This window comes from Oculina patagonica, chromosome 13, assembly GCF_052425735.1.
Source record: "Oculina patagonica isolate OP01 chromosome 13, crgOcupat, whole genome shotgun sequence".
Taxonomy (NCBI): domain Eukaryota; kingdom Metazoa; phylum Cnidaria; class Anthozoa; order Scleractinia; family Oculinidae; genus Oculina; species Oculina patagonica.
Window position 1 is genome coordinate 20,409,365 of NC_135770.1, and position 26,016 is coordinate 20,435,380.

The window sequence follows — 26,016 nt, forward strand, 5'->3', positions numbered from 1 at the left end:
TTGAGAACTCCAACCAGAGATGTTTTTGTAGATAAGCCGCACCCCCGATTTTGAGGGAAAAGGTGCGGCTCATAAATGGATCTTTACGGTATATCATGTGACGTCGAATTAGCAATAAGAGTGCACGCTGTTTGGGAAAAATTTCTACATATTTTACAAAAATCGTAAAGCAAAGCTTGAGTAAATGGGGAATTTTCTTCACTCCCCAATTCTAACTCTGCTTAAAGTCCTCCGTGGAACTTAGCTCTGCAAAAATTCATTTAGTGTCTGCTCTCTTGAATTGGTCATTACTCGGGTTAATTTTTTCGCGCACATAACAACGAATTAATGGCACTGCAAATATCCTTGTAGAACTAGAATCTTATACTACTGAATGAATCACAAATATAAGCAAGACCCCCTATAGAAAAACTTCGAGAGAAGCGCTCGGGCACGGATTGATCGACTAATAAAAATATTTTCTATGCCAAGTCATCGCTCTAAAATGCCCGAAAAGCGCGGCCAATAATTGGACAGGTAAGAGTTTACTGATTCCGTTTTTGTTTTTTGACCGTAGAATGTGCTACACTTGTTTGCTGCAACGAAATGATCAGGTCTCTATTTGAAAAGGCTTCAAGCATTTATTATTACTCTTCTGCCAAGCTTAATTAACAACTATGACTGCAATCAAACTTGTTACGATTGACAATTTAATCTTACAAAGTTTAACCTGCTTAATTACCTACAAACATCCAGTGAAACGTTTCTCAAGGTAAAATTAGAGAAGTTTCCTAGATATGTAAGAATCTCGTCACTATAGGTGGCAATCTTTAGCAATCTACTTCGACGGCAAGTCTCAACCTGGCCCCAATATAGCCTGCGAGCAGGCTCTCTATTCGGGGGCAACGTGAATATATTATTATTATTGAATTTTCTCGCGCCTTCGGCGCTCGAAGAGTTCATTATTCACGTTGCCCCCGATAGAGAGCCTGCTCGCAGGCTAATTCCCATACCACACCCTGATCAAGGCCGTGAGGAGATCCATGCCCATAGTAGGATTTAAAGCTAATTGATTACTTGTAAGGAAAAGTACAACATACGATAAACTGTTTCAATACTGTGCTATCCATGACAAGGCCTCAAGTCCGCAGACTCTCCTGGCACAGTAACAATTAACTTAAACTTGTAGTATTTACAATCTGCTAATGGTTACTTTGCAGTTTAAAATATCTTTAATACAAAAGTACCGCTATATATATCAATTTTTTTTGCCTGCAGATAAGTAATTCATATATTTTACAATATTCCAGCCTACACTCTGAGAGGCTGGGGAAAACACTCAATTGGAATGATCTGACTTAAGTTGCTTCGTGCTCAAAGGTTCTAAATTTTGCTCGTTCTAAAATTAAACGCATCAAGCTATTACACAAGCTGGGTCTAGGTAAAGAGTGTAATGTATATTAACAAAAGAACCTCTAAATGAAGGCTTGCAATATTCGAGTAAAGTTTCATCCGATCCGAGGTTTGATCAGGTTTAACTGTAATATAAGTTTTCAGGGAGAATTAAATTTTATTCTTAACTCGAATAATCAGTCTACCGATCACTTAAGTTAAAGTGTACGAAGGCTTGCATGAGCATGAACATTGATTTCTTCTGTTTTTAAAGTTTCCTTGATCGACAACACTGTTGAACCAAACAGATATTCAAGCGGTCATCTGTAAACTCCAATTTCCCGCGAACTCCTCAGTCTGCTAACCAATCAAAAGTTAGCGTCGCCACAGCGGTCATCTGTAAGCGGTAATCAATAAGCCCACACGGAGATTCCTGAACAAACAGCAGTGTCCCAAAGGTGTTGATATCTTGGACTTCTGCAATTCAAAATCTGGAAGGGAAAAAGAAATGGCTCTTCAGCCGGTAGAGATATTTGAAGAGGAAAGAAGATGGAAAACAAAGCTGCAACCAAAATAGGTGTTTTTTAAAGGAAATTGGCTCTAGATGGGTGATTATTTTATCAATCAAAATAAACAAAGAACAAATGGTGATGATGTTTTTCGTAAACTGACAAGTGGCAATAAGGCAAGTAAAGACAAATACTGTCTTTACTCTCCCAGGCGCCCATTACGCGTAGCGAGCTGTTGTGTTAAAGGGACTGTGTCGCGGATTTTGAAGCCAAATCTAGGCATGAAGCACGACCATCAAATTCGGTGAAATATAAAAATAACCTTGTAAAACAGTGAAGGAACATTTCAATAACACAGAAAATACAAAAGACGTACGGATGGCCAAATGCAACGACGATTGATATATTGTTGGGCTGAACAGTTTTCAGTCTCGTTTGCTTGAAACTTTAAATTTTAACGCCCGGGAGACACATTTGATTGCAATGAAGCTATGGTTTTGTCATTTAGATCCATAGAAGTAAATTCTTTGCAAACATTAAAGTGCCAATGAAATGAGATTTTCGACCCCTCTTTTATTGCAGAAAATGAAAGTATATGTAATTGGCAAAACTAAATAAAATAAACTTAACTCAGCCTTGATACAGTCCCTTAATAGGCCCCCTTTACATGGAAAGAGGATGATCCTAGTGCCAGTATCATCCTAGAAGGTTCATTTGGTTTACATGCAAAAATGGGACTTCTGGGATCAGCGTTTCATTTGGTTTACATGCAAAATTTGGCAGAACGGTTCCAGTACTTTTTAGTACTTACTCAGTACTTTTTTACATCAGTTGGAGGCTCGCTAACCTTATCCGTACCAAATTCTACCGGAAATCTTAAAGCCAGGCGACGATGGACTTCAGTGTACAATTCCTTTAGGTCCGCTTCAAAGTCAACGGCATTAAAATCACATACCGTTTTGTAATCCTTGATTTTTTTAATGAGCGCCTCAACATACTCCTCTTTCCAACTCCATTTCGCTCTTTTTTCTCTTTAAAGTTTTTGGTCGACCCTCTGGCTGCTCAACTTCGGCTTGTTGGTAGTCGTCCACCACATGTGATGAAGAGGCCGCCATGTTCAAGATGGCGGGTGTGTGCGAAGAGAGCCCTGGGCCTTTCGAGCCTGTTTACATGGAGCTAGGATGATCCTTGCGCTAGGATCATCCCTCGTCTCAGATAGGATGATCCTAGCGCTAGGATGATCCTAGCACTGGAACCAAATGCAGCCCTTCGCATGTAAACTGAAAGCTGAAAACATGTCGCGCTCGGATGATCCTAGTGCTAGGATGATCCTGGCACTAGGATCATCCTCTTTCCATGTAAAGGGGGCCTAAGTTGATGCCAGAGCTATTGTACAGACCGGGCTATTTTTAAACTCCAATTTCCCGCGAACTCCTTTTCTGCTAACCAATGGAAGTTAGCGTAAAGGACCATAAAGGGTAGCAACTTTCGGGTTGAACAGAATTTATATTATATCAAAGCAAAGTCAACAAAATCAAATATTAACATAAAGGTCATCAAAACAATATCAATTTGATACAGCTTGTCAAGTTACGTTTGTAGTCGCTATTTTCGGAGAGTTTATTTATTTTATTTATTTAACATTTCTTTATACACGGTTAAAAATTATCACGTAATACTAGTAATTAAAGTTTTATAAAAATTAATACAAATACACTATTAATCAACAGTCCATGCTAAATACTAATTACCACTTCAGGGGGATAGTAACTTTTGGTGTTGTAATTATTAGCTTTACCATTTACAACTGCTCAAATGCTATAATCAAGACGAACCATTGCCATCGGTCCATTTACGAAAAGGTTGTCATTCTTTGTTCTTGATCAAAAGGCCCACTTCACCTTCAACAATTTTTTTTACCTTTTAAGTAACGTGTATCATTTACGTAACTTAAAACTCCAAGTTTCTTTTTTTCGACCCTCACCCTTGTAAAACTGTTCTCTCCGTGAAAGATATAACGACGCTAAAATAATTTGACAGGAGGAATACATAATTATTCGAATCCTGAAAAAGGATATGACAACTTCTAGTAACTTCTCACCAAATTGTTTTCTCTGTACTTGATTATTCAGCATCTGCAAGTGGAAACAATTCATTTATTCTTTCTGACCAAGAATTACACCTTAAACTTACACTTATTAAATTATCCTGTATGTGTTAGCGAAGTTCGTGTCGACTGTTGCTGGAAAATGCGTAAAGAGAGATGGCACCGTATTTTCAGTCATGATGACTGCATTGGCTTGCAGGACGAGAGAACAATGGAATACACAGTAAAAGTTTTCAAATAAATAATAACTGATGACCACTGATTAATAATGTGAAGGTATATACTTTTTCTCGATGTTCTGTCTCGACACTTGAAAAGCTTTTGAAAGTTTATTTACACCCACACTGCAGAGAAACAGCGACAGTTCCCATACCATGAGTACGTAAACATATATAAGAAAATACTGTAACGAAAACTGCTTTTCCTTCTTCGCTTTCTACGTGAACATAGTTTTTGGAACTCGAGCAACAATGATCAGCTGTTCGCGAAATGACACGGTACCCCAGAAAGCAAGAAATTTAACTAAATGCTAAAGAAAAAATATACCACGCGAAACAAATTTACAAGTGCCCATTACTACTAAAAACAAACTTAACGCTGTTTAAAGCTACCAAAAGGTGCTACTTACAATGGGCTTACTGATTTTCTCCAAATTCTATGGTGACGTCATCACCGATGAGTACAAACGGAGCCCAGTACTTTACGGCACCAAACTTCGCTGATTCTCTAAGGCATTTCATAGCCCGGTGAAGAGCTACACTGGCGCTACATCCACGAACAAGATGTCTGTAGAAACATTTCATAAACTCCAAAGTAGCTTCGTCATCAATTGCCCAGAGAGACACCAGAACAGAACGAGCACCCGCAGCCAGGAAAGCTCTCCCAATACCGATCACACCATCAGCCGTAACCTTTCCTTGAGCGCTGTGACAGCAACTGAGCACAACAAGCCTTGCACGCAGCTTCACTGCTTGCACATCTGCCATTTTCAAAATGAAATCTTTCTCTTCAGGGATCTTGGATGCCCTTGCGGGGTTTGGTGCCAAAGCAATTTCCCCATTTTCCATATTGCCATGTGCTGCAACGTGCACCAAGGCAACTGAACTGATTCGTCTTAGCACTTTGTCCTTTGTTGCTTCTTTTCCAATGAGAGGAGGGATTTTCAGCATGCGTCCAATCGTCTCTACTTCCTCTCTTGCGCATGGCAAAGGTGATAAAATGGGCTCGCCCATCTCGTTTGTAACTTCCTCCAACCATGGATCTCCCACGAGCAGCGCCCCAGTCGTGTTATGGCAGCCCTGAGAACAACCTGTGATCAGTTTTAAACTTGTTAGTGAAGGAAGAATTCGGATCCTGGTAGATTCACTGAGGTATCTGGAAGCTTCATCTACACACGCAGCATAAGGGAACAACCATAGTGGGCCATCCGGGACAATGATCAACTTATCGCCTTCAAGCAAATCTGCAATGGGGCCAATAACACAATTATAAAAAAGGCGCAAAGAATGGTTATTGTACTGTAATGGCTTTACTGTTTCCTGAACGAATTCTTCACTTGGTGGTGTTTTCTTTCTTAGCTCATCCAGTGCACGATTTTCACAGGCGACTCTACCAGTAATTTGATGTTCTTTGAAGAACTCTTTCCTTGCAGACTCCAAGAAAGCAACGGCATCTTCACCTGCTAATTCTTTTTGTCTAAAGTAAACATTCCTTTCTTGACAGAGTACCCATAAATGAATATTGTTACTTTCAAGTGCTACAAAAACTGTTTGTGTAGTTGTATTACCTAATATGCTTGAGATCGTTAGCTCAGAATCAAATGACATAAACGTTTCCAATTTAGAGTCATATTGTAACTTGATGAGATCTTTCAACGCCTGTGCTCTTCCTTGCTCAGCAACACACAAAGCCTCATCAGTCCTCTGTAGCTTTATTAGGGTTCTCTCAAGAGCAGTGTAAGCATGCTGAAGAGAATTACGAAATGATATTTTCCACACATCTTCGGACTGAAGAAGAGCTCTCACTTTATTAAACAGTTTAACACTGTATCGGTAATAACCGAGAGCTTCATCCAAAGAACCCGAGATTTCAAAGTCAATTCCTAGAAAATAAAATGCATGTCCTTCCCCAGCCTTTTCTCCCAGCTCTTTGGTAATGCTTAGATATTGGTTGTGGTACTTAATGGCTTGCTTAAAATCACCCAGACTATGGTAAACATTGCCAGGATTGCCATAAGCACTTCCTTCCCCGGCCTTGTCCCCCAGTTCTTTGGCTATGATAACAAGTTGGTTGAGGTATTTGAAGGCTTGTTCCAAATTACCCAGACGCTGGTAAGCATTGCCAAGATTGCCATAAGCGCATCCTTCTCTATCTCTCTGTCCCAGTTCTTTGGCAATGACAAGAAGGTGGTTGTGGTACTCAATTGCTTGTTTGAAATCACCCAAATTCTGATAAGCCCTGCCAAGACTACCGTAAGAAGCTCCTTCTGCAGCCCTGTTACCCAGTTCTTTGGCAATGCTCAGATCTTGGCTGTGCCACTCAATGGCTTGTTTGAAATCACCTAGACTATGGTAGGCAATGCCAAGATTGCCATAAGCAATTTCTTCTTTATCTCTCTCCCCCAATTCCTTGGCAATCCTAAGCATTTGGCTGTGGTACTTAATGGCTTGTCTAAAATCGCTCAGACACTGGTAAGCATTGCCAAGATTTCCATAAGCATGTCCTTCTCTATCTCTCTCCCCCAGCTCTTTGGCAATGCTAAGATCTTTGTTATGGTACTCAATGGCTTGTTTTAAATCACCCAGACTCTTGTAAGCAACGCCAAGATTGCCATAAGCACGCCCTTCTGCAGCCCTGTCCCCTAGATCTTTGGCAATACTAAGATGTCGGTTGTGGTATTCAATGGCTTGTTTAAAATCTCCAAGACTCTGGTAAACAGTGCCAAGATTACCATAAGCACTTCCTTCCCAATATCTCTGCCCCAATTTTTTTGCAATGCCAAGTAGCTGATTATCGTAGTCAATGGCTTGTTTAAAATCACCCATCCTCCGGTAAGCATTGCCCAGATTTCCACATGCAGTTCCTTCTGCGGCCGTGTCTGCAAGTTCTTTTGCAATGGTCAGGTGTTGGCTGTAGTACTCAATGGCTTGTTTAGAATCACCCAGACTCAGGTAAGCATTGCCAAGATTACCATAAGCACTTCCCTCCCTATCTCTCTGTCCTAGTTCTTTAGCAATGCTAAGAAGTTGGTTCTCGTATTCAATGGCTCGCTTAAAATTACCCAGACTGTTGAAGGCATTACCAAGATTGCCATAAGCACGTCCTTCTCCAGATCTGTCCCGCAATTCTTTGGCAATGCGTAGATGTTTGTCGTGATACTTAATGGCTTGATTAAAATCACTCATACTCTGGTAATCAATGCCAAGATTGCCATAAGCAATACCTTCCCAATTTCTCTGCCCCAGTTCTTTGGCAATACTAAGAAATTGGTTGTCGTACTCAATGGCTTGTTTCAAATCACCCAAACACCGGAAGGCATTTCCAAGATTTCCATAAGCACGTCCTTCACCAGCCCTGTCTCTCAGTTCTTTGGCAATGTTAAGATCTTGGTTGTGGTACTTAATGGCTTGTTTAAAATTACCCAGACTCTGGTAAGCGTTGCCAAGATTGCAATAAGCAGTTCCTTCTCTATCTCTCTGGCCCAGTTCTTTGGCAATGCCTAGATCTTGGTTGTGGTACTCAATCGCTTGTTTAAAATTACCCAGATTTCCGTAAGCATTGCCAAGGCCTCTACAGGCAACTCCTTCTAGAGCTCTTTCATCCCGTTCTTTAGCAATGCTCAGATTTTGCAAGTAGACCTCAATCTGTTTCTTTGACATTTGTGTAACTGTATATTATTTCACGAATTTACTTGGCTGCTGTCAAGTACACATCATATCTACTAAAAAAATGAAATATAAATAAGTATTTCGCCATGTTGCCAGATACACCTGGAAGGCCACTGGCATTGGACAGTAAGTCTCTTTTGAAAGTTCAACCATTATATTACAATCTAATATATCCATCTGTGTAATGTTTTGCAATCTTCAATGCGATACCTTTTTCAAAGGTAGTGAACATACCATGCCAATGAAGTCATTAGCAATTAAGATATCAATTTAAAAAGATACGAATTAACCGCGCTTTGTTAAAATTATATTTTTTTTTCATTGATAAAATTGAATTTCCGGGGTTTAAGTAGTAGATCTTTTGAACAATGAGGTACTTTTTTGTTCAAACCGAACGAAGTCATTTGCATGAGTTAACTCACATCTGCGACTTATACCACAAGCAAAACTCCTGTTCAGCGTCGTCTAATCGGGCAGGTTGGTATTTGGGTGGGTGAGCAGCTAGCAATACCCCGTGTTGTACGCTTGGTTTCTTCATACCATGGCCTACGCCACGTTAGAAATTTGGCTTATGCGTGGTCAGTACCAAATTCAACTCGCAAATCCAACTCGAGTTCTTACCTCGGTAAATAGACAACACCTGTAAACTCACTGTTTTCCATGTTTGGGAAAACTAGTGAGCATCTGTGATGAGGTAGCCTGCGAATACAGCCGCCTCTCATTCGCTCCCGCTACGTGCGGGAGCGAATGAGAGGCGGCTGTATTCGCAGGCTAGTGATGAGGTTACTGGCCGATGTAAAAGCAAACCTGACGCACGAACTACATGCAAATTGACTTTAATATATGTATACTACTCCTAATTGCAACAGTAACGTTGTCATAGAAAAAAAAAACAAAATGAAGAAATCAAATAACAATTGATTAGCTTTATCATCATAGCTGGATGCATTTACAGGAAACTCCCGAGTTTATATTTGTACACATATTAATCGCTTTATATGATAAATTGATTTACATAAATTTTGAGGCGTTTTGAGCCCGTTTCTTTGGACGAATTTCAAACATATCGTTGTAATGCCTAATAAATTCCTATTTGCCTTTTGTAAAACCTAGAAGATAAGCATTTCATTAAAAGCAACTGATTCGATTCAACGCCAGCAATTTCATGACTTACAGGTTTTGAAACGGAGACGTGCCCAAAATCAGTAGCTCTTAAGTTCCAAAATTGTCACGAAATCCACGGCAAGTTAGAATTTTCATCCGACAACAAAGCGAAATAATTTTTATAGTCCTTTTCCGTTATCTATGAGAAATTTAAAAAATCAAATTTCTGACAAAACAGCCCATAGGGTACAAGCAGTAAGAAACAAATTTTCCTGTAACAATACAATTCAGTGATTTTTATTTATGGAAAAAATTGTTAAAGGACCCCACTCAGCCTCCGCCATTTTCGATGGCATCGAAATTATGAAAATTGTATGACGAAGCGAAAGCTTATTGCATTGCTTTTAGTTGTATCACTGGAAGTCTATTTAACTATCGATAATTACCTTTTTCAGTTTCACAGTGAACTCTTACTCTAGAATGTAATACCGAAATTATCGCATGTGAACAAAAACAAACATAAATTTGCGTTCAGTCACACAAAACTCTGTCAATATCTGTTGCTGTGTCTGCCCAGTGTAGTTCATTCGACGCGGTTATTTTAGTTTACAATTCAGTTACATTAAACCCAGAAGTTGGATATAACTCTGAATAAATGTCTATTTGGCGGAGATTTCTGGTCACGAGAAAGAGAGAAGTTTTAGCTGCTACTGTTGGTAATCTGTAATCAGTGTATTCAGTACTGTTGTTGTTCAATATAACCCGAGTCTTCATGCGGTGCTAACTCAAATGTTACTCTTGCAATTGACAAATTTCAAGAATAGTCTGTATAAATGTTAATCTTTTATCTTTGTAAACAATTAGGGCCAAAGTCGGAATGACTTTTTGGAAATCAATATTCGAAATAAAATACGAAATGGGAGGCAGGCATCACAGAAAAAGTAGGCAAGCTTCAACAAGAGGTCTTTTTAAGAAGACAGAAGGTTAACTTACCTTTGGCCAAAAACGCAGCACATACGATGCCATGAACCGTAGATTTAACAAAACGTGCGCAAGTACAATTTATGATAGCGTCAGTGCAATGGTCCATTTAACAAGGGCAGTGATTTTTATCACGAAATCGATGCATTTGCATTTTGATTTCGTAATCAAAACAGGACGTTTAAACAATCACGTTTATTTATAATTCTTCGAATTCTATTTCATTACTCGTTTGTGGTTCCATTCCAAGATTCCGTTGCAATTATTTGATGATACTGTCTGAACACTTCGTTTTTACGCTGGGTGACGTTGAAAAATATAAGACCATATAATTTTTTTTTCTTCAGGTGGCTTGGCTATATATCCGTCTTCTCGAGGCACTGCAGCTCAACAGGCATGAGTAAATCTGTAAACAGGAAAATAGTAATAGCATACTGTAGCCGAACCGGTTAATTAATTGTTCACGTGAATACAGTGAATGGCCGCTGTGTATTGGCTACGGTATAAAAGAAGAGGGAGGGGGCCCCCCCCCCCCATTATTTGTTTCCTCTGTTTCAGTGGCATGCCTGTAAACTAGCTATCTCGTTGAGATATGAAGCTAAGTCCGCATGACCACTATAAACATAATATATATATTTTTTTAAATAATGATTCTGACGATTGTAGACTCTGTTTCCATCTAAAAATCTAACGGGATCTCACACCGCTCCGAGGGAATTTTCTAACTTTGAACTAACAATGAGATGTATCGTAACATTCTGGCCCCAAGTTGGTCGAAGGGTGATTGCGCTATCCACTGGATAAATCACTATTCATTGGAGAGCGTAGTATGTTTTTTCAACACTTATCAAAAATCATCGCCTTAACATTTCCATGAAACGCGGCTGAGACGCGAGGGCTTACAAATTTTCCCTTTGTTTTAACCCTATTCAGACCGGGGGGGGGGGGGGGGGGGAGGCCCGCGCTGACTTTGAACTTTTATAACTTTTTTAAGATTTAACCAAACACTGCCAAACTTTCTGAGTTTTCCTAAAATTTATCTGGCAACAAATTGGTAGGGTTGGATGATGTGTCAGGAACTTGACATCACCATGGCAACGGCATTTTGACAGGCATGTTTTCCCAAATTTGTAATTTTGCGTGTTTCTGTTAATAAAAATCAACTTAAATGGCATTATTTTTACATTTTTACGGGTTTAAAGCACATTTTTATTCATTTTGAGTACTTTGCAATGATGTTGGGTGGTTTTCTGGCATTTTGGAAAAATTTTGAAATCCAAGATGGCGGATCCAAGATGGCGGCTATTTGACATCATGATGTAATTGTCACGTGATGTGACGTCAACATCCCACGTGACGTATACCAAAAGAAAGAGTTTCGGAAGTACAATACATCCTATAAGTGTCATGGTGATTGCTTAAATATTCTGGAGGTTACATAGGGGGGGGCTTCCAAAGCCCCCCCCCCCCCGGTCTGAGAAGGTCCAAAAAAGCCCGGTCTGAATAGGGTTAAAGCGCAGACTTAGATACACTCGCTTGCTGCAACAAAATGATCAGGTCTGTATTTGAAAAGGCTACAAGCTTTTATTATTACTATCCTGCCAAGCTTTTAAATTAACAAATATGACTGCAATTATGAATGTCCATGCACAGGTACAATTAATAATTTTATCTTACAAATGGTCTTATAAAGTTTAACCATTCCTTACCATCATTAAATAACGTTGGACATGTTTGTCATTCAGCTACCACAAACTTCCAGTGAAATGTTTGTCAAGATAATACTAACAACGGGCTACCTTTTAGATTTAAAAATTTGTCACTCATTGGCAATCCATAGCACTCCACTTCGACGGCAGGTCACAACCCTGCGCCCATTCCCATAGGACGCCCTAGTCAAGGGCCTGAGGAGATCCATTTACGCAAACATATCCACATTAGAATTAAAAGTGATTGATTACTTGTGAAAATTCTTGTGAAAATTAGTTCAATACAATGCTATCCTTGACACGACTATAGGTCCACAGACTGTCTGTGCACAATTGCAGTGAGCTTAACCTTACCGTATTAATAATAATGTGCTAATGGTTACCCCACAGTATAAATGTCCTTTTAAAATATTAAAATTTTATTGTATTAAAATACAATGCCTGCAGATATGAGTCTCACGTTTACAATATTCCAGCTGCTGCTCTGAGAGGCGGGGGGAAAAATCTGACCTTAGTTGCTTAGTACTCATGATACGTTCCATCTGAGAATGAACAAACTAAAGAACGATTGATCAATCGTTGATAAGTTTGCTCATTCTAAAATGGAACGCATCAAGCGATTACAAAAGCTTAGTCGAAATTAAATGTATTCTTCTTTGAAAAATGTGCTAATTTAAAAAAAACTCCAAATAAGGGCTTGCAAGGACTTCGATTTCTTCTGTATTGCTGTATCATCGACACCACTGCTTCACCAAATCGATACTTGAACGGTTATTTGTAATACATTATTTAATTTACAAGATTAGTTTCCTTATATTAACAAACAGCCTCAAGAAAAGGTTTCTAAAGGAAATTTGCTTCAGATCAAGGCGTCCAGACATTAATTTCGCAGACAAGAAGCATTTTTTCTGATTTGGCTGAAGTTCCCTCAGATAACTGCCCACTTTTGTTGCCTTTTTTGTTCAAGCAAATCCCCGTTATCAAACACCCAGCTTTAAGGTGGCTCCGTAGTTATTCCAGGCGCACTCGTCCATGTCAAACTTTGCGTCATAACTTTTTCGGCTTTGACGCGATAGCTATGAATCTTTGGGAAAACTTTCACCTATCATTTAGTAATGATATGATTTAATTTGATTTCACTGGTGAAAAATATTTTCAATGTTACTGGCGTTTAACTGGGCCCCACGTTTTGAACATCGTCGGAGCAGAAGTCCGGAAATACCAAGGTCATGTAAATTCAACGCTTAGATTCTATTGAAAGTTTCCATACTTGACGCTCGTCGAAGTAACAAGCTACGACCCCAAATTTTCGTGAGAAGCCTCTCCAATGCTTGCTAAATCGGAGTGCCTAGCCGATTGTTAATCGTACGAACCGTTAGAAAGTATTCGCTAGTTCTGTAAACATTATAAAATGCATGAAAACGTTCTCCAACCTCCAAAGTTGCGTTTTGCAGCTTTTTTTTGAAAATTAAAACGCAGTTTTGCTTCAAACTCTTGCCACATAAATTTCAAGGTACTGCAAAATGTTTGCATCGATTTGTGTTGCTGTGCCGTGCCGTGCGCTGTGAGCTGGAGAATTCTTCTTGGAATTGTAAGCTACTTCGCGACTGATAGTAGGCGAGTAGTTTGTTTATATAATTACGAATACGAAATGAGCATGTGCGTCATTCATTCCAAGAATTCGCACCTATGATATGGCGGCGTCAGTGATATGCGTGCTAACCACCCCAGGAAGGGATGGGAGATGTACTCTCCATAAGACAAATCATGAGGTGGTGTTATTAAATGTGGGGATTAAAAAAAAAAGTTTTTTCTGGTTTCCGGGTTTTCCCTTTTTTTTTTTTTTCGGGGTTTTCCCCCCCCTTGGGCCCCCCCCTTTTTCCCTTCTTTCCGGGGGGGGAAAAAAAAAAACCCCCCCCCCCGCGCCCCCCCCCCCCCCCCCCCCCCCCCCCCCCCCCCCCCAAATGTGGGGATTACGCTAAAATTACTTTTTTTTCTAACAAGATTACGAAAACACAAACCTCCACTAACAGCAATAAGTTGCATTAGTGCTTGCAATTTTTATAAACGGTGCACATATAGTTTAAATTCTTTGATCCTCCCCTCCTGACGTGGTTGACGCGCATATCACTGACGCCCCCTTATGAAGGTGCGAATTCTTGGAACAAATGACGCACATGCTTATTTCGTATTCATAATTATATAAACAAAACTGCTCGCCTGCTTTCAGTTGCGGAGTAGCTTACAATTCCAAGAAGAATTCTCCAGCTCACAGCACGGCACAGCAACAACAATCGATGCAAACATTTTGCAGTACATTGAAATTTATGTGGCAGGAGTTTGACGCAAAACCGCGGTATAATTTTCGCAAAATGCTGCAAGGAGGGTGAAAAAGGTTTTCATGCATTTTGTAATGTTTACAGAACTAGCGGATACTTTTTAACGGTTTGCACGATTAACAATCGGCTAGGCACTCCGATTAAGCAAGCATTGGAGAGGCTTCTCACGAAAATTTGGGGTCGTAGCTTGCTTCGTCGACGAGCGTCAAGTATGGAAACTTTCAAAAGAATGTAGGAGTTGAGTTTACATGACCTTAGTATTTCCGGACTTCTGCTCCAACGATTTTAAAGAAACTTGGCTGTGGTGTGTATTAAGTGAATATAAGCTGATTCCAGAAATTTAGCAAAAATATATCAGCAAAATTTTTTACCGGGACGCGATTTTGTCCAAAAAGTGGGGTCCAGTTAATCGCCAGTAACATTGAAAATATTTTTTACCAGTGAAATCAAATTAAATCATATCATTACTGAATGATAGGCAAAAGTTTTGCCAAAGTTTCATAGCCATCACGTCAAAGCCGAAAAAGTTATAACGCAAAGTTTGACATGGACGAGTGCGCCTGGAATAACTACGGAGCCACCTTAAGCCAATGATACACGGTTCAACATTTGTTGACCGACAAATGTCGCGACAACAAATTTTTGAACTTGTTGAACGGAATAGAGCAAGGTTCTATACTGTTCAACAAACAAATGCTCAAAAGTAAAAAAAGCAAACCCAGAGACAATTTCTGTGACAGGTGCTGTATTCCGCACTTTAAACAGACAAAAAAAGGTCGATTACCAATTCTTAGAAATGAGCCCCCCTCGCTCACCCTCTTACAATGTCTCCCACTTCCGTCAATTTTGCAACATTGCTTTTGGGAGGGAAGGGGGTTCATTTCTTAGAACTGGTAACCAAATGTCATGTTACTGTTGTTTAAAGTTTCCAATGGAACTTTGACTCGGAATGAAGACATTTAGAAGTTTGACCATTGTGGTAACCCACAAAATCTTGCAAGCAACAAGAAAATCTCTACCTAGTCCCTAGTATCTCAGATTCTCCACACGCACAGGTGAACAAACAAGTCCACATGAAAAACTAACACTGGTGAGTTATATTTTGTACATTATGTATTGAACGTTACTTATTCAAGTAAGGTACGATGTATTCTACTCCAGTAATTGAATACGGTGTCGCCGTGGCTTTATAAAATTAACAGTTACACAAATGTCACCATTAAGTAACAGCAGTACAGTCATAAAAGCTTTCAGTTTCAGTTTCCAGTCCCTTTTAGCATCTTGCTGTCCCGGGTCTGTTTTCTCAGCGTTGGTCTGTAATGTGGCTCTTATCACTTTCTCCGAGAAAGCATTATTTACCGTTCGGGCAATAATGATCAGTTGCTGGAGCAGTGTAAAATAGGGAATCAAAAAGAACCCCCAAACGAAATGAATTCAATTAAGAGCTGTCTAAAAATTAACGCCAAACGCGAAACAAAATTCAAAGCACTCATTAAAACTAAAAGCAATCTTAAAACGCTGTAAAAAGTTTAAAAATAGTACTAGTCGCAATGCTCTTACTGATTTTCTCCAAAAGCTAGCGTGACGTCATCACCGATGAGTACAAACGGAGCCCAGTACTTTACGGCACCAAACCTCTCTGACTCTCTAAGACATTTCATAGCCTGGTTAAGCGCTACACTGGCGCTACAGCCACCACCCAGATGTTTGTAGAAACATTTCATAAACTCCATGGTGGCCTCGTCATTAATTGCCCAGAGTGACACCAGAACAGAACGAGCACCCGCCCCAAGGAAAGCCCGTCCAATACCAACCACACCTTCAGCTGTTACCTTCCCTTGAGCACTATGGCAGCAGCTAAGCACAACAAGCTTTGCTCGTAGTTGGACAGCTTGTACATCTGACATTGTTAACAGATAGTCTTTATCTTTAGGGATCTTGGACGTCCGATCGGGATTTGGAGCCAAAGCAATCTCACCAGCTTCCATATCGCCATGTGCAGCGATGTGTACCAGGGCAACAGAACTCATTCGTTTAAGCACTTCATTTTTAGTTGCATCTCTTCCCGTGAGCGGTTCGGTGTTCAGAATCTCGCCTATGATTTTTACTTCTTCCTCGGCTCGTGGCAAAGGCAATGGTCTAAAACGCTTACCCCGTTTCCTCTTTATTTCCTCCACACATGGATTTCCCACGAGCAGCGCCCCAATCTTACTGTGGTAGTCCTCAGGACAATCTGTGATCAGTTTTAAACTCGTAAGTGAGGGAAGCATGCGGATCCTGGTAGATTCACTGAGATATTTAGAAGCCTCATCCACGCACGCAGCATAAGGGACCAAACATAGTGGACCATCCGGGACAATGACTAACTCGTCGCCTTCTGGTATGTCTGCAATTGGGCTTATTATAGAATCAAACAACAGACGCAGAGAATTGTTTTTGCTGTCGACTATTCCTTGAGAAGATTCCTTATTAGCACGTGCGTCACCTTCTGGATCATCCAATGAACGATTTTCGCATTTAACACGAACACCAACACCAATTTCCTCGAAAGCCTTTTTTAAAAGCATGGTGGCATCGCCGATGTTCTTTTCTTTAAAATGGACGTCTGTTCCCTTGAGTACCCACAAGTAAATTGTGTTCCTTTCCAATGCTACAAAAGCTGTTTGTGTAGATGTATCACTTAATATACTCGAGATCGTTAGTTCAGGATCTAATGACCTAGAAGCTAGCATATCAGAGTCATATCGTAACTTGATAAGATCCTTCAAGGCCTGTGCTCTTCCTTGCTCAGCAACACACAAAGCCTCATCGGTCTTTTGAAGTCTTACTAGAGTTCTCCAAAGAGCGGTGTAGGAAGACTGATACAGATTACGGAAGGATATTTTCCAGTCATCTTCCGACTGAAGAAGGGCTCTTACTTCATTGTACATTCTTACGCTGGATCGATAGTAATCAAGAGCTTCAGGCAAAGAACCCGAGCACTCGAAATCACTTCCTAGAAAATAAAATGCACTTGCTTCTTCAGCTCTTTTACCTAGCTCTTTGGCAATGCTCAGATAGTGGTTGTGGTACTCAATAGCCTGTTTAAAATCACCCAGACCCTGGTAAGCACAGCCAAGATTGCCATAAGCATATCCTTCTTCAGCCCTTTCCCCAAGTTCTTTGGCAATGCTAACATGTTGGTTGTGGTACTCTATGGCTTGTTTAAAATCACCCAGATTCCCATAAGCATACCCAAGATTTCCGTAAGCACGCCCTTCGCCAGCCTTGTCCCCCAGTTCTTTTGCAATATCAAGATGCAGGTTGCAGTGATCTATGGCTTGTGCAAAATCACCCAAACTATGGCAAGCTTTGCCCAGATTTCCATAAGCATCTTTTACTCCAGTCCTATTCTCCTGTTCTTTGGCAATGCCAAGACTTTGGTTGTGGTACTCAACGGCCTTGTGGAAATAACCCAGACTCTGGTAAGCATTGCCAAGATTGCAATAAGCACCCCCTTCTCCAGTCCTATCCCCCACCTCTTTGGCGATGTCAAGATGTTGGTTGCAGTACTTGATGGCTTGTTTAAAATCACCCTGGCTCTGGTAAGAATTCCCAAGATTGCCGTAAGCACGTCCTTCGCCAGCCCGATCCTCCAGTTCTTTAGCAATGCTAAGATGGTGGCTGTGGAACTCAATTCCTTGTTTAAAATCACCAAGACTCTGGTAAGCATTGCCAAGGTTGCCGTAAGCACCACCTTCTCCAGCTCTGTCACCCAGTTCTTTGGCAATGCTGAGCTGTTGTTTGTGGTACTTGATGGCCTGGTTGAAATCACCGAGACCCTGGTAAGCATTCCCAAGATTTCCATAAGCGGCTCCTTCTCCAGCCTTGTCACCCAGCTCTTTGGCAATGTTAAAATCTTGATTGTGGTACTCAATGGCTTGTTTAAAATCACCCTGACACTGGTACGCATTGCCAAGATTGCCGTAGGCACGACCTTCTCCAGCCCTATCTCCCAGCTCTTTGGCAATGGTAAGATGTTGCTTGTAGTGCTCAATGGCTTTGTTAAAATCACCCAGACTCAGGTAAGCATTGCCAAGATTGCCATAAGCACTTCCTTCACTATGTCTTTGCCCCAGTTCTTTGGCCATGCTAAGATGTCGGTTGTGGTACTCAATGGCTTGTTTAAAATTACCCAGGCACTCGTAAGCATTGCCAAGATTGCCGTAAGCATCTCCTTCTCCAGCTCTGTCATTTAGTTCTTTGGCAATCGTAAGATGTTGGTTGTGGTACTCAATGGTCTGTTTATAATCACCAAGATTCCGGTAAGCATTCCCAAGATTGCCATAAGCACCTCCTTCTCCGTACCTATCCCCCAGTTTTTTAGCAATGCTAAGGTGTTGGTTGAAGTACTCAATTGCTTGTTTAAAATCACCAAGATTCCGATACGCATTCCCAAGATTGCAGTAAGCAGATCCTTCTCCAACCCTGTCCCGCAATTCCTTGGCAATGTTAGCATGTTGGTTGTGGTACTTAATGGCTCTTTTAAAATCACCCAGACTGTGGTAAGCATTGCCAAGATTGCCATAAGCACGTCCTTTTCCAGCCATATCCCCAAGTTCGTTGGCAATGCTTAGGTCTCGGTTGTGGTAGTTAATTGCTTGGTTAAAATTACCCAAACTCTGGTAAGCATTGCCAAGATTGCCATATGCGTCTCCTTCTCCAGCCTTGTCACCAAGTGCTTTGGCAATGGTAAGATCTAGGTTGTGGTACTCAATGGCTTGGTCAAAACCACCCAGTCTCTGGTAAGAATTGCCAAGATTGCCGTAAGCACGACCCTCTCCAGCTCTGTCGCCCTGTTCTTTGGCAACGCTAAGTTGTTGGTTGTGGTACTCAATGGCCTTTTTAAAATAGCCCAGACTTTGATAAGCATTGCCAAGATTGCCATAAGCACCTCCTTCTTCAGCCTTGTCACCCAGTTCTTTGGCAATGGTAAGACCTTGATTGTGGCACGCAACGGCTTCTTGGAAATCACCCTGACACTGGTACAAATTGCCAAGATTGACATAAGCACGTTGTTCTCCAGCCCTATCTCCCAGTTCTTTGGCAATGCAAAGATTTTGCTTGTAATGCTCAATTGCTTGATTAAAATCGCCCAGGCTCAGGTACGCATTGCCAAGATTGCCATATGCACATCCTTCTCTATCTCTTTGCCCCAGTTCTTTGGCAATGCTAAGAAGCTGACTGTGATACTCGATGGCTTGTTTAAAATCACGCAGACTTTGGTAAGCATTTCCAAGATTCCCACAGGCAGCTCCCTCTTCAGCCCTGTCCCCCAGTTCTTTGGCAATGCTTAGATGTTGGCTGTGGTACTCAATGGCTTTTTTAAAATCACCCATACCCCGGTAGGCATTGGCAAGATTGCCATAAGAAGCTCTTTCTCCAGCCCTGTCCCCCAGTTCTTTGGCAATGCCTAGATCTTGGTTGTAGTACTCAATGGCCTGTTTAAAATCACCCATACTCTCGTAAGCATTGCCAAGATTGCCATAAGCAGCTCTTTCTTCAGCCCTGTCTTCTAGTTCTTTAGCAATGCCGAGATGTTGGTTGTGGTACTCGATTGCTTGTTTATAGTTACCCAGCGCTGCGTAAACAATGCCAAGACCTTGATAGGCATCTCCTTCAAAAGCCCTGTCATCCAGTCCTTTGGCAATGCTAAGATATTGCTGGAATTTTTCAATTTGTTCTGTTGCCATTTTTTAATGCCTTTATTAATGTGAGAAATTTGCTCGTAACGTACACACCTGGTAAAAAGTGAAATATGAATAAGTATTTTGACAGGTTGACTAAGACATTGAAATGTTGCCATTTTACAATTTCCCATCTCGTTGGGGAGGTGCAGTTGTTATTAAGCAAAACAGGTAATGCCGTTTCCATTATGTTAGTTAAAACAGTCAAAACCCCGTATTTCGAACTCTGAAGGGATATGAAAAACAGTTCGAGTTAGTGGGGGTTCGAGTTATCGGGGTCGATTAAATATTTAATTTGATAGTTTACTGATTATTCAGCACTTCAGTGTACAGCACAACACGACTATGCATTCTTATGTTACGATCGGGAAATGGCTGTCACAGGATGTTTTGCAGATTTAATTGCAAAATTGAATAGTTTAATTAAATTTTGATTTAGTGGCTTTTAAGGTTAAGGTAATTAGTGCCGAAGCTTCTAGAAAATCTGAAATATATCGAAAATAACTATAAATAAAGAGGCTTTAGACCCATAGTGTTAATTGATTAAGAATGCGACCCCGAGATCGCCTTTTTTATAGCCACTGAACTGAGGCACGGCCTGCGCCCATTCCTGTACACCAAAGTGTTTTCTTGTATTTAAGTTCTTGTTTTGTGATTTTTATGTCTTAAAAACTAAGTTTAGGAATATTCGTGATTGTGAACGTGAGTTCAGTTCACTGATAATGGAACTAATATTATATCGAACTGTCAACCGTGGAAGATCGGATCTCAATCTTGTCATTTACCCCGTGAGAACTACTTTTGCTAATACCACCAAAACCCCTTCGGCAACCGAAATAACGCAAGGAATTAATGTATCTTAATGATTTTGTGATCCATTAGTAACTAGGGAAAGATGATTTAAAAGATATGCATGTAATTAAGCAGCTAAAAAACATATATAAGCAACACTGTAAAACTAATAATTTAGAAGGAGAGGAGAAGAAGAAGGAGAAGAAGACAGTAACTTGTGAGTGAAGAAGCTTGAAAGAAGCTATAGATGGAAGTCAAGACTCGAAGGAAGTAAATTGTAAGTTAAGACCAGAAGTAGGCAATGATGAAAATTACAAGAAAGAAGATGTAAAATCAAAGAAGACCATTAGTCGCTTGCTGTTCGACAGCTGGAGTACCTCAGCTCTGAGCTAATCCCCGTCTCAGCTAATTCCCTACAGAAAGAACGCTTTCACACTATCGAAACTCCAAGAAACCTCCATTCACATGGCCGTGAAATACGTGATCTGTTCGTTGCACTTATTAAAATCATATTGCTGTAGTGTTAGTTTTTGCGTTTAAATCCGATTACACGACAAGAAGAAGTACTGGGGTATTTCAGTAGGCATCCATAGCGAGTTTCAAGAACCAGAATTCGAGTTATCGTGGTAAATTTGTAAATGTGATCTAGAGAAACGAAATTTATTCCGAGTTAGCGGGGAATTCGAGTTAACCGAGTAAAACTGACTTAAAAGTGGGGTCAAATCAAAGGGTAATGGGACCTAGTTTGAGTTAGCGAGGAGTTCGAGCTCTCCGAGTTCGAGTTACCGGGGTTCTACTGTAAGAGGTGTTTTTTGTTAAAAAAAAAAAAAAATAGCGAAAATAAGCAGCGGGGAAGAAATGGGTTAGACGAAGTCTATACCAGCCAATGGCTTCCACAGGTTTATTACCAGACTATTCCCATTCCCCTATTCGCCACCTCCAACCACTCCGATGGATCCGATTTACCTGGCCACGAATTAACCAAGGAGGCTTGAAAGAGTTTCTTGTAATGTTAAAACAATTGCAATAAAATGTACGCGAAATGTGCAATCATAGAACTGATACATATGTTATTCTATAATTAACGGAACAACGCTTATCAGAAAGAACAAGACGCTGTTATAAGTGTCTCTTTGGACGTCTTCTAGAACTAGTTCTTTCGCTGAAAAAGTTAATTGCAGGGATTTTACACTTCCTGCCCCCCCCCCCCCCCCCCCCCTTACATAATGCCTTCAATTGCTGCCTACTTTTGCTCCCAAACTGAAACGCGCTACACAAGGAGTTAGGGCGCACTGAGCTTAGGCGTTGGCGGATTGTGCTCCTAAAAGTGGCATATTATGCTACTAGCAGTGCCCAAAATTTTGCCAAATTGTGCCAAAAAATTATGCCAGGATTCCCAAATTATGCTCCTGATTTCCGAAATTATGCTCACAAAATGACGTAGATTCTCGAATAGAGGCGCGCAATAACGACACCAAATTATGATGTTTTTCAAATGAACGGTTTTTGTAAATTTATTTGTGTTTTATGGCAGTTTGTCTCGGCCGTCAGCCGTCAATACTACTATTAGCGTAGCTAAAACACGCATTGCAAGAACATACTACCTAAATTTAATTTATTTCTGTAGAAAATACACCAAATTTACTAAATATTATTATGAATTTATGCTCCAAAAAGTGCTAAAATTTACTAATTATGCCGTGCTCGTTTAAAAAACTATGCTTTTTTGCTTCAATTATGCCAGAAATTATGCTAGCACAATCCGCCAAGGCCTAATTGAGCTATCCATCACTGAAATGGGGGGATGGGGGTGGGTGTGCCAAGGAGTTTGTCAATGATTGTAGTATCGAACTGCTGATTAACTACATTATTGATACTCTCTTTTACTTTTAACCCCGGACGCGCACCACACCCCCACCACGAGGGGGGGGGGGGGGGAGGAACCCCCCGGAGTCGAAAAGGAAGCGAAATCGCACGAGAAGAAGCCCAGCACCACAAGAGAAATTGGCGTGACGTCACCACGTACGTGACGTAAGAGGCCACTGGAGCCACTGGAAAGAAGAAAGGAAGAGAAAGCAGAAGAGGGAGAAAGACGGGAGTGAATGACGAGGAAGACCGCCGAATGACGGCCAGGCAACGCAAAACAGGAGACATGAGACACAAAACGAAAGGAGAGAACAGCACGAAGAGCAGAGAGAACGCATGGGAGGGGGGGGGGAGCACCCCCCCCCCCCCCCTGTACGTCGAGGGTTAACTTTCAAATCTATCTGCCAATGTACACATTTTTGAAATAGTAGGAAAGCAATGAACTTAAAAGGCCGTTTACACGACAGAAAAAATGGCACGGACTGGTCAACAGGTGTACCGTGCCAAGGTACACAGGAGTATCATAACAATGTCATAACGGATGTGTAGAAGCAGCGAAGTATTGGGCATGCTCGCTCGCATGAAGTTCAGTTGCGGAAACATGACGATTCTGTTGGCTTCAAAATGAGAATTTTGCATACAAAATTTGAATGCCAATGGTTTGGTTTCGGCTGCGCTTCGATCATAACTTCTTAGAACGTATCCTTCAATAGATTTGCTGCACGGCCGCGACATTTACTGAAATCAATATCAGGTATCACTTGAGTCATGATCTGCTTTTGGTTCCAGACTGAAAACCGAAAATAAAAAGTAGGAATACGGGTGAAAGGTTTAGGAAATCAGATCATTTAGTTAAAAAATATAAAATGCGAATAACGTCAATAAACATTCTTTCCAAGAAGACCATTCCTGCGGTTATATCGTTTCTTTTAATTTACCGCCAAAACTATAATTGTCACCCAATCCTCGACCATTATATGCAATCGGTTGTTAAAATGAACTGATTAAGGTTTGTCAACAGAGGATTGTCTTGCAAGACCTTAAAACCAACTAGAAGTGCAGGAATGATTGAGTTTTGTTGTCGAATTTGACGCAAAATGATAAAAAAATATCGGATGGAAGGTAATAATTATTGAAGATTTTTTTTATGATTTCAGTCACAATCCGCGGAAAGATCGGAAAGGTCGCTTCAACTGAAAGTCTTAATAAAGCCATTTTAAAGTAATAGATTCGATTCAATGCCAGGAATCGGTTCGATTCAACATCAGGAAAAGAAGAAAAGTCTTTTGTTATGGTAATGACGTTAATTTGAGCAATTTCATGACACACCACACAGGTTTGAAACAAGAAGCTCTCAAAAAGACGTGCCCAAGATCTGTAGCTCTAAAAGCATAGCTGGATTAACACAGGAAGTTCAAATTGTCATGAGACAAAAAAGCTAAGATTGTATTCCTTGTTCGTTTTCTGGGAATTCTAAAAATATCACATTCTACAATCTTTATAAAAAAGATACGATTTTTGACAAAACAGCTGACGGACTTTAATATGTTGGTGGAAAAATAAAAATTCAGAAAATGAAACAATTTCTGCATTGGGCCACAAAAGTGACACAATACTTACCCTGTCAATATCTGTTGCCGAGCCTGCCCAATGTAACTCATTCACGCGGTTATTTCAGCTTGTAACGTTTAAACTAAGAAGTTAACATAACGGGCTAGAGTAAATATATAAAATAGCTGAATAAATTTCTATTTGGCGGAGGTATCTGGTCACGAGAAGTTGAGAAGTTTGCTGTTACTTTAGTTAACTTGTAATATGTTTTTGAAGGTTATAACTTAGTAGTGGAATAGAGTTTTGATATGAATTCCATTCACGTACTGTTGTTGTTCAATATAACAACGAGTCTTTCTGTGGCACTAACTCAAATGTTACTCCTGCAATTAACAAATTTCGAGATCTAAGTCTGCCTTGAAAACAAAAAGGTAATGAAGTCATAACCTACCTTTGACCAAAAAAGCAACACACACAATGCCAAGCCAGTAAATAGATTTAGCAGAACGTACGCAGGTACAATTTATGATAGCATGAGTGAAATGGTCCGTTTAGCAATAAGGGCAGTGATTTTTATCACGAAATCGATGCATTTGCATTTTGAGTCCGTAATCAAAACAGGAAGTTTTTACAATCACGATAATTCCTCGAATTCTTTTTCATTTTCCTGTCCGGTTTGAAGATTCCGTTGCAATTATTTGATGATACTGAACATGTTGATTACCTTTCTTCGAGTGGTTTGCTCTAAAATATTATATTTTACCGTCTTTTTGAGTCACTGCAGCTAATCAGGCCCGAGACAAGCTATAAACAGGAAAATAAAAAATGATAATAGAATGCTGCAGCTGAAAGCCGTATAGATAAAGTGGAACGTATAGATAAAGTGGAAAATTGAATATTTGCAAAAGAGAATCCCAGCAACCCAAACGTGAATTAAGTTAACTCAAAACACAAGAAACGAGGTCTGGGACCGAGTAGCGATGTTCTCACAACTTGCAACGCGATCAATTCACGATCTAGTCAGCGGTCTTTTCGCGCAAAATGGAAGCTATAGCAACCACATACGATGTCGTGGATTCAGTGATTGTAAAGGGGTCACAACCATCTTCACTAAAAATGTAAATGCACTGTTTTTATCTCAAAATTTCGACATCGTCGTGTAGTCATAAAAAAGCAGAACTTTATGATGTCGTGTTACTTTTAAGCGCTGAAATGCAAATTATTGAACCACGACTTTTAACGCGCGTGGAGATTAAAAATGACGTAAAACAAGAACGACCAAGTCAACAAACAACCTCGAAACAATAGGGAAAGAACAATAGCTCAACCGGCACGGGAAAATGGGATTGATAAAAACTCCAAGTGTATTGCAGTATCAGTGATTGCACCAAATCGATATTTTATAATCGAACGGTTATTTGTAAGTAGATCATTTAATCTCAAACGATTAGCTTCCTGAACAAACAGCCTGAGAAAAGATGTTTCCCAAGGAATTTCCTCTAGATGGGTGCAGATTTTAATTTCGCAGACAAAAAGCATTTGATTGATTTGGCTAAAATGTTCTCAGACACCTACCCTCGTTTAGTTGACAGTTTTTGTACAAGCAAACCCCCGTTATCAAACATCAAATGTTGGAGCGGTATTTGGATAATGTGTGACAAAACTTAACATATCCGAGTCAACAATCCTTCTGGTCTACGCCAGGGATCGAGACCTCTGGCCGGCTTCAACACCGGAAGTCCGCTATTCACGGACTCATTGTCAAATCTGATTGGCTAAATATAGAGAACGAGTTCTTTGTGCATGCACACAAATCGGGACCGACCAGAGGTCTCCATCTTTGGCGCAGACCAGAAGGATCGTGGGCTCTGGGGACGAAATGGGGGGGGGGCTTTTCCCTTTTTTTAAATTTTTTAACCAATTTTCATTTTTTTTTTTTTAAAAAAATTCCCCGAAAAAATTATCCCCCATTTTTTAAAATTTGAGGTTTTTTTTTTTGGGGCCCCCTTCAAAATGTTATAATTAACAAGAAACTCTCTACTTAGTCCCTGGTAACACAGATTCTCCAACAAGC

The 26,016-nt window shown here is 40.4% G+C and overlaps 1 protein-coding gene across 1 annotated transcript; it reads right to left on the reverse strand.

Annotated features, from left to right (window-relative positions):
• Nucleotides 1–1,807: 1,807 nt before the first annotated feature.
• LOC144637010 (uncharacterized) lies at nucleotides 1,808–19,739 on the reverse strand. The gene is made up of 4 exons (XM_078496188.1): nucleotides 17,042–19,739; nucleotides 4,616–7,711; nucleotides 3,982–4,015; nucleotides 1,808–1,862 (listed from the first exon to the last, which is right to left on the reverse strand). Exons 1-2 carry the CDS (start codon nucleotides 19,737–19,739, stop codon nucleotides 4,623–4,625), a joined length of 5,787 nt encoding a protein of 1,928 aa, XP_078352314.1. The 3' UTR covers nucleotides 1,808–1,862; nucleotides 3,982–4,015; nucleotides 4,616–4,622.
• Between the last annotated feature and the right edge of the window lie 6,277 nt (nucleotides 19,740–26,016).

What these genes read in the sequence shown, in the direction of transcription:
- LOC144637010 (XM_078496188.1), bottom strand. Translation starts at nt 19,739, where the DNA reads ATGGCAACAGAACAAATTGAAAAATTCCAGCAATATCTTAGCATTGCC. An exon ending in GAGCATTGCCAAAGAGCTAG is followed by an intron (nt 7,712 to 17,041) that starts GTAAAAGAGCTG and finishes ACCACAACCAAG; the next exon opens with ATCTAGGCATTGCCAAAGAA.